At 43.3% G+C, this 12082-nt stretch overlaps 1 protein-coding gene across 4 annotated transcripts in view; it reads left to right on the forward strand.

The window, feature by feature from the left end:
• Positions 1-12082, forward strand: part of PTPN14 (protein tyrosine phosphatase non-receptor type 14) — a 193289-nt gene that overhangs the window by 165886 nt on the left and 15321 nt on the right. For all 4 annotated transcript variants that reach the window (XR_009595748.1, XM_060396203.1, XM_042229208.2 and 1 more), the window contains 4 exons: positions 1945-2088; positions 3798-4016; positions 7818-7946; positions 11144-11378. Coding sequence is in view for 3 of the 4 variants with exons in the window: in XM_060396203.1 (XP_060252186.1) it covers positions 1945-2088; positions 3798-4016; positions 7818-7946; positions 11144-11378 (727 nt within the window). In the remaining variant the exon portion in view is untranslated. The remainder of the gene's footprint in view (positions 1-1944; positions 2089-3797; positions 4017-7817; positions 7947-11143; positions 11379-12082) is intronic.

The raw sequence follows: 12082 nt of genomic DNA on the forward strand, positions 1-12082 counted from the left end.
GAGGAGTGAAACATTCTCAACTGAAAGAGATAATAGCAGGCAGGGAGGAAGTTCTCCCTTACAAAAACAAACTAGTAAGTAAATGCACCGACAAAACTCCCCAAGTTTAAATCCTGAATTTTCAAAGTCTGCCCAGGGTTGAGAAACCAGGATCATTCTTCAGAATAGAATATATTTTAACCCTTTCCCACGTTCTCACAGTTAATCCTCTGAGATGCTCCTTCGGTTTATCTGATGGGTTAGCCCTGTCACGGGACCGAGCATCTTATTGACAGCATCACCCACAAAGGCCAGGGCTCCATTCTTCTTTCTTTTTAATTGAAGTATAGTTGATTGGCAATGTGTTCCCTGGTGGCTCAGATGGTAAAGAATCTGCCTGCAATGCAGGAGACCTGGGTTCGATCCCTGGGGCAGGAAGATCCCCTGGAGAAGGGCATGGCTACCCAATCCAGTATTCTTGCCTGGAGAATCCCATGAACAGAGGAGCCTGCAGAGACACAGTCCATGGGATCAAAAAGAGTTGGACACAACTGAATCAACACACACAACAGGTGCTCTATCCTCTACCAATACCATAGCTCCATCAAGACACTTCTTTAGGAAGTAAATTGCTAAATGACAGGCTAAGAAAAAAATACCTGAAGATTTGAAAAAAAAAAAAAAGAGTAAGATCACTCCTTCATCTGTGGCAACCAAAGGAACCTGCAAACTGTGGGTCAAAATTGTTGACTCTGTAAAACTCATCTGTTTCTTTGCTTTATAGAGTCCCTCTGTCCTTTTGTCTTCTAAGACAGAATTATTGGGTGGAAAATGCCCCTGTTGCCTGAAGTGAGCAACTGGAGGTTGGTCACACCCCAATCAGCTTAGAGGAAGTGGGAAAGCACAGCTGTAGATGAAATAACAGGGGCCCAACAGTTTCAGAGTGTCTGTGCAGGTGAGGACAGAGAGGGGTCACAAAGTCATAAGCAAGGGCTGGGCGCCGTCTGCGTGGTCCCAGAACCGTGGGAGAACCGTGGTGTTCTCCCACGGTTTAGTCACCGGGAGCCATGGCGTCCATTCCTGTGGGTCTTCTGGATGAAGCATGAAGGATCCTGCTGGGGGGTCATCTCAGGTGGTTCCACGCTATGGTATTAGTGAGTTTGTTAAACTAGATCAGCTCCCTTTCTGGGGATAATATCCCAGGGACCAGAGAGATTCAATATAGAGTTAACACCTCAGTCTTAGCCCCTCTGAGTGGGAACTTGGGAAGGAAGTTTTTTCTCTACTTCTATATGTATCCATCCTCTTATCAAAGGGACAGTTTTTCTGCTATATCCTTCTGCTTCTCTGTATATTCATTCTACTGATTTTTGAGAGTTTGATATTGAAACTGCAACTAAAAATCTTTAATTTTGCCACTTAAAAAATAATTATGCGATGGAGCTGTATATAACCTTGTTCTGTATTTTTCAAGTCTCCTATAAATGTGTTATCACACTTACATAATTTAAAACATAAAAAAAATAATCTAAAAAAAGAATGCAGCAGTTTTTATAAGCTTTTTACCATTTAATCTGCGTAAAAGGCCCATCATTTTGATTAGCTCTGATTATTCATGAATCTCTGTTTCTCTTTTCTTTGTCCTGTCTTCATTCAATGCTCACCTTCCTAAGGTGACTCACGCATGCTGTTTTTGTGAGCCCTGTGGCAGGGTGTATTTGTGTAGAGTCTCTGCTCTTGTTTGTTTATTTACTCCATTTTTAAAGAAACGCTCAGGAGGCCCAGAGGAGCCGGCTTCCTTGGGCGCAGTGGGAATGAAGGGGAAGGCTGTGTTTGAATTTGCCCTGCTAATGGTAATTGTCTGCATTCCTTGGCTGGGGAGTTATAGATTTGGGGAGATTAAAACACATTCCAGCATTCTCCTGATATTACAAACAATGAGAACATGCCTTTTCTTGCCGCAAGAATCTAGAAAAGCAGAAGATGGCAGGCCTGGAGGCGCAGAAGAGGCCACTGATGTTGGCAGCCTTGAATGGACTCTCAGTTGCTCGGGGCTCAGGGCGGGAGGAGAGTCGCGTCGATGCCACCCGAGTTCCCATGGACGAGAGGGTAAGCGCTGGGCTCGTCAAACACGTGACTCATTCTCTGTGGTCTTAGGATTCTGACGCTCTCTCCTCGTCCAGGCACGCCAGCACGAAGGTGTGTTGGACGAATTCATTCTTCAACTTGAAGATTAGGGCGACCTGGGTTGTGCTGTATTAGACTGATCCTTTCCAATAACTCTTGTTTCTTGGTCAGGTTGGTTCAGTGATGACGCCTAGAGACACCAGCCCCTGGCCACCTGTCTGTGTGGCCTCAGTCAACCCATATTTCTCTGGGCCTGTTTCTTTGTTTTGCAGAGTGAAGAGGTTAAGCCCTTGCCCTAGTGCTCGACTTCTGTGATTTTTGTGAACAAGTACCCTTTATTAGGGAGTAATTATTTTACCCAAGCACTTATAGAATTCTTTAATATGCTGGCCCCTTGCTAGGAACTTCCTAGATGGCGCCAGTGGTAAAGAATCCGCCTGCCCATGCAGGAGATGCTAGAAATTCAGGTTTGATTCCTGGGTGGGGAAGATCCCCTGGAGGAGGAAGTGGCAACCCACTCCATTATTCTTGCCTGGAAAATTCCATGGACTGAGGATCCTGATGGGCTACAGGCCATGGGACTGTGAAGAGTCAGACATGACTGAGCAAATGGGCACATGCTTGGCTATAGAGTAGGACTGATATATAATTCTTGGGGTAATGCATTGTGAGAACTTCAGTTTTGAAAAGCAAAGAAAGTTGCACGGTAGTGTTTCAGAGGTGAACAAACATGTTCCTTTAGTCCCTGAAATTGCTGTCAGGTTAAAAAACAGGTTGTGTAAATGTATTAGAGTGCCAGTAAGATTAGGGTTTTAGGTTTTGTCAGCGTATATGAAGTATTAGCATGCTCTGAGAGCCAGAAGTGTCCTACTTTTTCTTTTTCTTTTTTTTGGCTGCACCACATGGCATATTCCCTGACCAGGGCTCAAAAACTGTGCCCCCTGCATTTGAAGCATAGAGTCTTAACCAGTGGACCACCAGGGAAGTTCCTAGAAGGGTCTTCAGCGGGATCATTTAATCCAATTAATACCACGTTATTGTAATTAGTATTTTGGCCATGGGAAAAATAAAAGAGGAAGGTGTCTAATCTGCATGAGTAGAGAACTACGGACCGATATCACCTTAAAATTTAGCTAAAAACAACTACATAAGTGGAGAAAAGGATTTTTTTGATAACTAAGGTTTAAAAATCTCCTTATCACTAGAACTTGAAACAGCAGGTGGCTCAGTGGTAAAGAATCCTCCTGATGATTCAGGAGATGTGGGTTGAATCCCAGAGCTGGGAGGATACCCTGAAGGAGGAAATGGCAGCCCACTCCAGTATTCCTGCCTGGGGAATCCTATGGACAGAGGAGTTGGCAGGCTGCAGCTTATGGGGCCGCAAAGAGTCAGGCACAGCTGAGCAGCAGCGCATGCATACACGTTAATAACAAAATGCTAATTTTGAATTTCACCTCTTGCCTAGTCTGGCAGACTTTACTGTTTAAGGTATGAGTGTGGAGGCAGTTGGTTATTGGAAAAGAGAAACTTGCAATATGGTGAATGAAGGAGACCGAATCATCAAGGTTTGATTGTCCATCTTGAAACTACTGATTAACACTCTCACTGTAAATATTTTGAGAAATCTGGTGGTTTTGTCAGAGTGTTTGGATCAGATTATTCAGAGAGCTGAAGATCACCTTCTGTTGCAGTTCAGAACCCTGAAAAAGAAGCTCGAAGAGGGAATGGTGTTCACAGAATACGAGCAAATTCCAAAGAAAAAGGCAAATGGCATTTTCAGCACAGCGGCTCTGCCAGAAAATGCTGAGCGCAGCCGAATCCGCGAGGTGGTTCCCTATGAGGAGAACCGCGTAGAGCTAATACCAACCAAAGAAAATAACACAGGCTACATTAATGCCTCCCACATCAAGGTAAGAAGGGGGGGCGTGTTGGGAAGGCTGGTTGAAGATTGCTGGGTTAACGGTAAAAATGCAGGGAGGAGAAAACAGACGGGCTGCCACTGCGCAATTTGGCTGGTCCCCAAACCCTGAGGGAGTGTTTTTGAACTCATGGAGCTTTTCTTAGTCAACTCGAAGGCCATGCCTACTGCTGCAGAGAGAAGGAAGCCGAGTGGCCTCAGGGAAAACCTCAGGTCAGCTATTTCTGAAGCTTGATTATGTGGAGGATTTAACTTTTTCTTGTTTCTGTAAGTGGTAACTTTTCAGGAAACTAACAGGTAAAGCTGAGGATTGTCCCTTTCAGCTTGTAATTTGCAGGTGATTGAGGCTGTGGAAGTTAACTGGCACTGTGTTTCTGTCACTGGAGTTTTTCTGATGTTCAAGAGAAACAGAGAGTTGTCATTTCTCACTTGTGATACTGGTTATGCATTTTATAGCTGAAATCCCAAATTTGTATGATATTCACAAGAGCGGACTAATTCAACCATCAACCACAATGGTGACGTTGATAATGAATTTTACAAGGTTTGCCAACTTTATTCAATGTATCTGAGTCATTACATTTTTGTTAACTAGTTTGAATACTCCAAATCTTCATATCTCAGTATTTCATAGACTTTAGTCAGTTTAGCTTTACTTCAGTTAGAATTTAGAGTTATAGATACATCTGTGCATGCAAACAAGTTTTCCCTAAACAGCTTAATTTCACCAGGGCCCCTAATGACAGAGCATATTTGTTTAGACTGTCACCGTTTGCCCTGGCCTCCAAACTAGGGGAATTATTTGTATACTAATGTGAATTGGATCCATGTCACTCTTACAGTTGTTACGGGATGTTTTTCAACAATACAAGGTTCACATTAGTAGTCTGTTGTGGTCAATAACCTTAGAAACCTATCTCTGGCATTATTTCCTTTCTTCATTGAATTTTTCAACTGTAGCCAAATCACAGGTAGGTTTCTTTGAGCCTCTAAAATACAGCCAGTTGTCGGCCCGTGTATCAGTTCAAACAGTTTTGATGCAGAATGTGGAAAGTATACCACTGTTGATATAGTGTTTTGTTCACTGAGCATAGGTAACCACATATTTTTCTATTGGAATATAATTTGCTTTATAATGTTGCGCAACACTGTGAATCAGCCATATGTGTACATATATCCCCTCCCTCGTGAGCCACCCTCCCACCCTCTCATTCCACTCCTTTAGGTCATCATAGAGTGTTTTTTTTTTTTTTTTAACTGTCAGAAAGTCCTGTCCAAAGAAATAGAATGGCATAACTCTCATGGATCATAATTGTGTATTTTAGTCATATTTTTGAGAGTGAAGACTCTCAAAACAATACTAATACAATAAAAAACAATAAATAAACTAAAACAATAAAAACAATTAAAAAAAAAACTGAGCCCCATAAAACTCTGCAGGAAACTGACAGTGGTGAGTTTCCTGGGCTGAATTTAGATGACGAAATAATGACCGAAAAAATGGACTCAAGCAGAGATGCGGATCGCACAGCTGCTTCTTGCTAGAGTATCTGTGAAAATCTTCCACAGCTGTAATATGCTGTCTTCTTTTGGCCAAATCGCCTCTCCTGTTTTCCATCTACTCTCTGGAAAAAGCTGTCAGTCTGCATGGGCTGTGCCCGTCGGGCGTTGTTAACAGAAACGTGCCTTCCTCCATATTCTCCGAGGCCCACATTTCATCTTGTGGATCTGGGTTAGACATGGGTGCGTTTAATAGACCCAGAGAGCCTGTGAGAACTTGTCCTTGTGTTTTTGGAGTGGAGTTGTATATCTTGCCAGTGTTTCCTCCCTGGATTCCAAGCAGCCGTTAACATAGAACAGAGATTTGTTTGCTCCAGAGGTGAAATCACATTTGTGAAACCCACCTCAGTAGCATTGGCGGTTGGGTTTTTAATGCAGCTTTTAATACCCTCCTGTCAATACTTGGGAATATGCTGAAAGGCCCCAGGCAGCAGCATACTCTGGAAGTATTTATGGCTCCTATATGTTGGGTGCCAGAGAGGATAATGTTTAAAAGCATGATTCCACAGATAAGCCAAATTCCTAGCCAGCCAGCAAATACACAAGTGTCATCTCCCACCAGTAATCAGAAAATGGATTTTGCTTGCCAGCTTTGACCTAAACATGTCTTGTGTAATGAGATAATAACTGACATGGTTTTTGTTTGAATCAAGTTAGTATATAGTTTCATAAAACAAATGAGAGAAAAAGTTGCAAACAGTGATCACTCCATTACCCCTAAAGCTATCTTGAGATCCACACCGGTGAATGTGTAAGGAAGCCTTACTTGGCAATATCAAGGCACAGGAATGAAGAGATACCCAGAGAGAGTCCCTCCAAAGGCCCATTTCCCCCTGCTAGCATCACCTCCCACACTCGGGGCACGCCTTTTTATTGATGAGTCTCCACTGCTGATATTTATCTCTGCAGAATTATCCTCCCAATGTGGGCTTTAAAAATATTCACAACCTAAAAGTTGAGAGTTATGCTTTATTTGGTGGGGATTTTTCAGAATTTAAAGCCTAGGAGACAGCATCTCAAGTAAACCTGAGGGAATTGCTCCCTGGAGGCTAGGGGAGGAGCCAGGTTATATAGAAGTTTCGCAACAAAGGGCAGGGTAGTCAGAACATCAGGAGATTATTGTTAATTAAAGAAAACCAGATAACCCAAGTTAAGGAATTTAGCACTTTTCTGTGAATGGGAAGGTGCAAGAGTCTGGGCTCACTGAAATCATTCCTTTGATATGCACCTCAGCTATCTGGGGCCAGTATGGTCTTTTTACCACCTGAGCTCCCTGGAGGCTCACCATGGGGAGTGGCTGCAGTCGGATGGCTGCTAGAGGGCAGGTGTTCTTTCCTTCCCGAGCCCCCTCAGGGCTCACCAGCTCACCATCCATGCTGGTGGTGACTGTGATATCCTTTGTTTACTGATATGGCAGGAAATACTCCATTTCTCACGAAGGTCACCCTGAACTGTGTAGGGTAATGTTTTTATTATCCAAAATCATGTCAGGATTCCAGAGTTCAGTTGGATGCTATGATACTGCACAAGGGGAAGGTAGTGATGAAATATCATGTACTGCTGGCTTCTGTGCATTCATAACACCTTTACTGTATGTGGTACAGAGCAGTGGGTACAAGAGACGTTTAGGACACTCTTCCCATCAGGGCACTGGCAGAAGGACATTGTTATTCCAAAGGGGTGTTATTCCATGGTTGACTTTTCTATTATTTAAAAGGATGCCACAAAGTACTGTTTCTCAATATAGCAGTGGGGTATAAAACCAATTTAGTAAGGGAGAGCTTGTGGAGTTTTGTTTTGTTTTTTTGCTTGTTTTGTTTTTTTAATGGATAGAATATAAAAAAGGAAAAGAATGGCAATTATTAATGCATTGCATATTGGAAACATAACTATTATGTCTGTAAAAATTGTTAAATTACGCACATATATATTCATATAATATTATACATGTGTGTGTGTGTATGTTTAATATGCACTGATTTATACATAATTACTGTGAGTTGAAGACCAAAACCCATGAGATATATTTTGATAAGCTTGAGTGGCATAATGTTTTCATGTGAGGCTGTGTCGCTAGCCACTCCTGGTCTCAGGACTGTTGATAATGGCACTAACACATTGGACCTAAAAATGTTATCCAAGGTTTTCAGGTGGCTGCAAAAGGACCTGTGGTCAGCATGGAATTCTGTCCTGGATTTGGGGTTCATTCACTGATGCTTCCCTTGGCTTCCAGGTGGTGGTCGGTGGGGCAGAATGGCACTACATCGCCACTCAGGGGCCCCTGCCACACACATGCCATGACTTCTGGCAGATGGTGTGGGAGCAGGGAGCCAACGTGATCGCCATGGTCACCGCAGAGGAGGTAAGTGGCAGGGGCACCCCGCCATCTGTCCCCGGGGAAGGGAGCGGTTGGAAGATGAGCTTTGTGTTGGCGACCCCACTGCCCTGTCCCCCTTCTGGCATCTTTTCTCTGCCAATCCTTTTCTCTCTGACGTGCCTCTCTTTTCTCTCCTTATTTCCATATAGGTTTGTTTTGTTTTCCAAAGATCAATTTATTGTTATGTCCCATTTTGATCCAGCTTTTAACTGTTTTTCTTGAATCACCATGTACTACGATTAAACAAGCAAACAAAAAACAACCAGACTTCAGTCCAGCCAGCTCACTTTTGTTGTGTCAAACAAAGCAATGGTCTTTTTATTGGAGTCTGAGAACTTTGGGGGATCTCCGAGTAACTCGGCGTATATTCCCAAACCCTGGGCATGGCAGCTCATAGGCTCTCCTGTTTATCAGCTAGAAAGAGACCAGAAGTTGTTATTTCTGTAGAGGAGGCCTCTATTCTTTGGGGAGAGAGAAAAAAAAAAATCTGTTTCTTCCTTTGCCAAGTCAAACATAGTTTTTCCATTGTAACTGAAGAAGTCTACGTGGTGTTGCCAAAACTGGCGTATACCCCCAGTCCATTTAGCAATTCACTCAGAGCCTCTTGTCTTTGGGGAAAGATGTTTTGTATTTCGGCTCTTGTCACAGTCTAAATTTTTTTTTAACCACTTCCTTTGGTTCCGTCCATTAAATTTTACCTTATGTTTTGAAGTCATTTAGGGTCAGGCTTCATCTGGGTGTCTGGGTTTTTTTTTTTTTTTTTTTTTTTAAACCATGTATGATCACATGCTTTCCTGGTGGTTCAGACAGTAAAGAATCCACCTGCAGTATGGGCGACCTGGGTTCAATTCCTGGGTTGGGAAGATCCCTGGAGGAGGGCATGGCAATCCACTCCAGTATTCTTACCTGGAGAATCCCATGGACAGAGAAGCCTGGCGGGCTACAGTTCATGGGGTCACAGAGACTCAGACATGACTGAGTGACTAAGCACAGCACAGCATGGTATCATATACCTATTTCCTAACAAGTTTTAAAGGATGGGAAACAGAAAGATGTGAAAAACAAGTCATATTCCTTTTATTGACTCTTCTGAGCAGATGCTTTCCAGAACAGCCCATTAGAAGGTGGTGATGAAAGGACTTCGGCCCCTTCAAGCCAGCTGTATTTCTCTAGGCTGACCTTTCTGTCCGGACAGGGAGTAAATGCTCCTTACAGTCTCTAGTTTTATCACCCTATTGAATTACATCCCTAGAAGGGATTCATTCCATTGAAAACAATGTACTTGCCCTCTGTGCTGACCCCAGGGAGGGACAAGGTGGTAAACACAGCAGGTCTGATCCTTGTCCCCAGGGAGCTTACATCCCAGTGGGATTTACCGTAAAAAATGAACCAATAAAGTCAGCTTACCATAAAAAGTGAACCAATAAAGTCAGCTCAGATAGTGGTGAGTGCTGTGAAACCAGTAATGGGCTGGAGGGTGACTGCGGGACTACTTTAGGTTAGATGGCAGCCCAGGGCCCTCCAAGGAGGCTGCATTTGAGCTGAAACTTGAGTGTCAGGAAGCCTTAGGAAAAAAGTCCAGTGATCTGTGAAGCAGCCAGAGGCTTACAGTCTCTTGAAATCTGTAATTGATGTAGGTTATTGCTGAGTCATGTTGAACTCTTTGCAACCCCATGGACTGTAGCCCCCCAGGTTCCTCTGTCCATGGGATTTCCCAGGTAAGAATACTGGAGCAGGTTGCCATTTCCTTCTCCAAGATGATGTAGGTACTCAGCAAGTTATGTAAAGACCTCCGATAAATCCTCTTTCATAGGATGGTTCAGTAAAAGAGGTGTGCTTCAAATTTAAGAAGACTCAATTCAACCAAAAGAGTCAGGGCAGGACCACTTGGGTCCCTGAAGATGTGTTGCTCTGTCAGCAGACCAGCCACCACTTGCGGCTCATTCCCCCCGCCCTGTACGCTGGGCTTCTCTCCTCTCTCTCCACCCACCTCCTGCCCTAGGTACCCTTCTTTATTTTTATTTTTAAAAATTTTTAATTAAAATAATGTTTTTTGGCCACACCATGTGTCATGAAGGATCTTAGTTCCCGGACCAGGGACCAAACCTGTGCCTCCTGCATTGAAAGCACCAAGTCTTAACCACTGGACCACCAGGAAAGTCCCCTGGGTCCCCTTGTAAGCCACCATCTCATCTACCCTGGCTCCCACCCCTGTGATGTCAAAATTCTGCAACACTTTAAAACAGACCCTGTTTTTGTTAATGGCTAAGAATGCATATTCCCCAGAAAAGATTATAAAATTAAGAGAGAGCAAAAGGGGGTAGAGCCAGTTTTCTCCTCTGCTTCAGTTGCAATGGAATTAAATGAATCAGGCTGGGGAAAAAAAAAAAGGAAATTGACACCAGATGATAGAGACGGTGTCGCTGGTTGGTGGGGGTAACAGAGAGTAGTACCAGGGTCAAGCATATGAAATGAGAAGCGTGACCTAGAATGGGAGCTTCCCAGGTGGCGCTAGTGGTAAAGAACCCTCCTACCAGTGCAGGAGACATAAGAGACATGGGTTTGATCCCTGGGTCAGAAAGATCCCCTGGAGAAGGGCATGGCAACGCACTCCAGTATTCTTGCCTGGAGAATCCCATGGGCAGAGGAGCCTGGCAGGCTATGGTCCATAGGGTCACAAAGAGTTGGACAGGACTGAAGTGACTTAGCATGCATGACTTAGAATGATTACTGGGATCTCTCACTCCTCTGCTTAAGGTCACTTCATCACCTTCGGATGGCTTCCCACCATCCATGGCATGAAATCCCTCCCTGCCATGGACCACAAGGCCTTTCTAACTAACCTCCTCTCTGCCATCCACACTGAAGACCTTCCCGCAGTTCTCACAGTACCTAGCTTGTTCCCATCTCTGGCTCATCCTTACTCTGGTTCTTGTCTCTAACATTCAACTGCAGCCTGGTTGGGAATCTTTACATTTTTCCATTGATATAACTGCATGGTAAGTCTTACTGCTGGCCTTAGCTAAACTGTATGAAATCTGCTCTGTGGGAAACACTGCGTGATGTTACTGAGTCAGTGACTTAGAAGCCATTCAGGTTTTCTGCGGTCCTCAGATTTTAAAACTAAGAGGATAAGAGCTTCCCTTGACTCCTGTCCAATTTTGCTTCTCTGTGTGATTCAGGAAGGCGGACGAACCAAGAGCCACCGATACTGGCCCAAACTGGGTTCCAAGCACAGCTCAGCCACCTATGGCAAGTTCAAGGTCACCACGAAGTTCCGAACAGATTCCGGTTGCTATGCAACCACAGGCTTGAAGGTCAAGCACCTTCTGTCTGGGCAGGAAAGGACCGTGTGGCATTTGCAATATACTGACTGGCCAGACCACGGCTGCCCAGAGGATGTCCAAGGATTTTTGTGTAAGTTTTTGCTTCCCAGTCGGAGTTTTACCGACAGCATATATGGTTTGATCAGTTAGAGGTGAAATGAAAAGAGAGGATACTTTCTCTTAGGTGGTGAAAGTATTATAACATTGAAGTGTATAGTACTTTATATGGTATGTATAGAACAGAGAAGATGAATACTTATATTCTGTTTACCATTGATGCAGTGAGCTAAATATGGTAAACTAATTGGTTCTACCGTGATTTAGATCTGTAGTACCTATTCTGATACACAGCGCATCCTGGAACCTTGGAAACATGCTAAATAAAATAAGCCAGATAGAAAAGGACAAATGCTGTGGGATTTCACTTATGTTGAGTTACCCAGAATAGGCAACTTCATAGAGATAGTATAATAGAGGTTACCAGGAGCTAGGGGGAAGGGGAATGGGAAGTTATAGTTTGATAGATACAAAGTTTCTGTTTGGGACCACAAAAAAGTTCTGTAAGTGGATAATGGTGAGGTTTGCAGAACTCTGTGGCTATACTTACTGTCACTGTATACTTAATGTTATGTACTTTTAGAATGATCAAAGTGGTACATTTTATGTTATGCATTAAATGTATTTTACCACAATAAAAAACAGAGCAATAAAGAAAAAAAAAGACTTTTAAAATTTCTCTTGTAAAGTAAAATAAAGTAAAAATTAAAATTAAAAAAAATTGTAATGTAAAATAAA

The sequence above is a fragment of the Ovis aries genome, chromosome 12 (assembly GCF_016772045.2).
Source record: "Ovis aries strain OAR_USU_Benz2616 breed Rambouillet chromosome 12, ARS-UI_Ramb_v3.0, whole genome shotgun sequence".
NCBI classification, from domain to species: domain Eukaryota; kingdom Metazoa; phylum Chordata; class Mammalia; order Artiodactyla; family Bovidae; genus Ovis; species Ovis aries.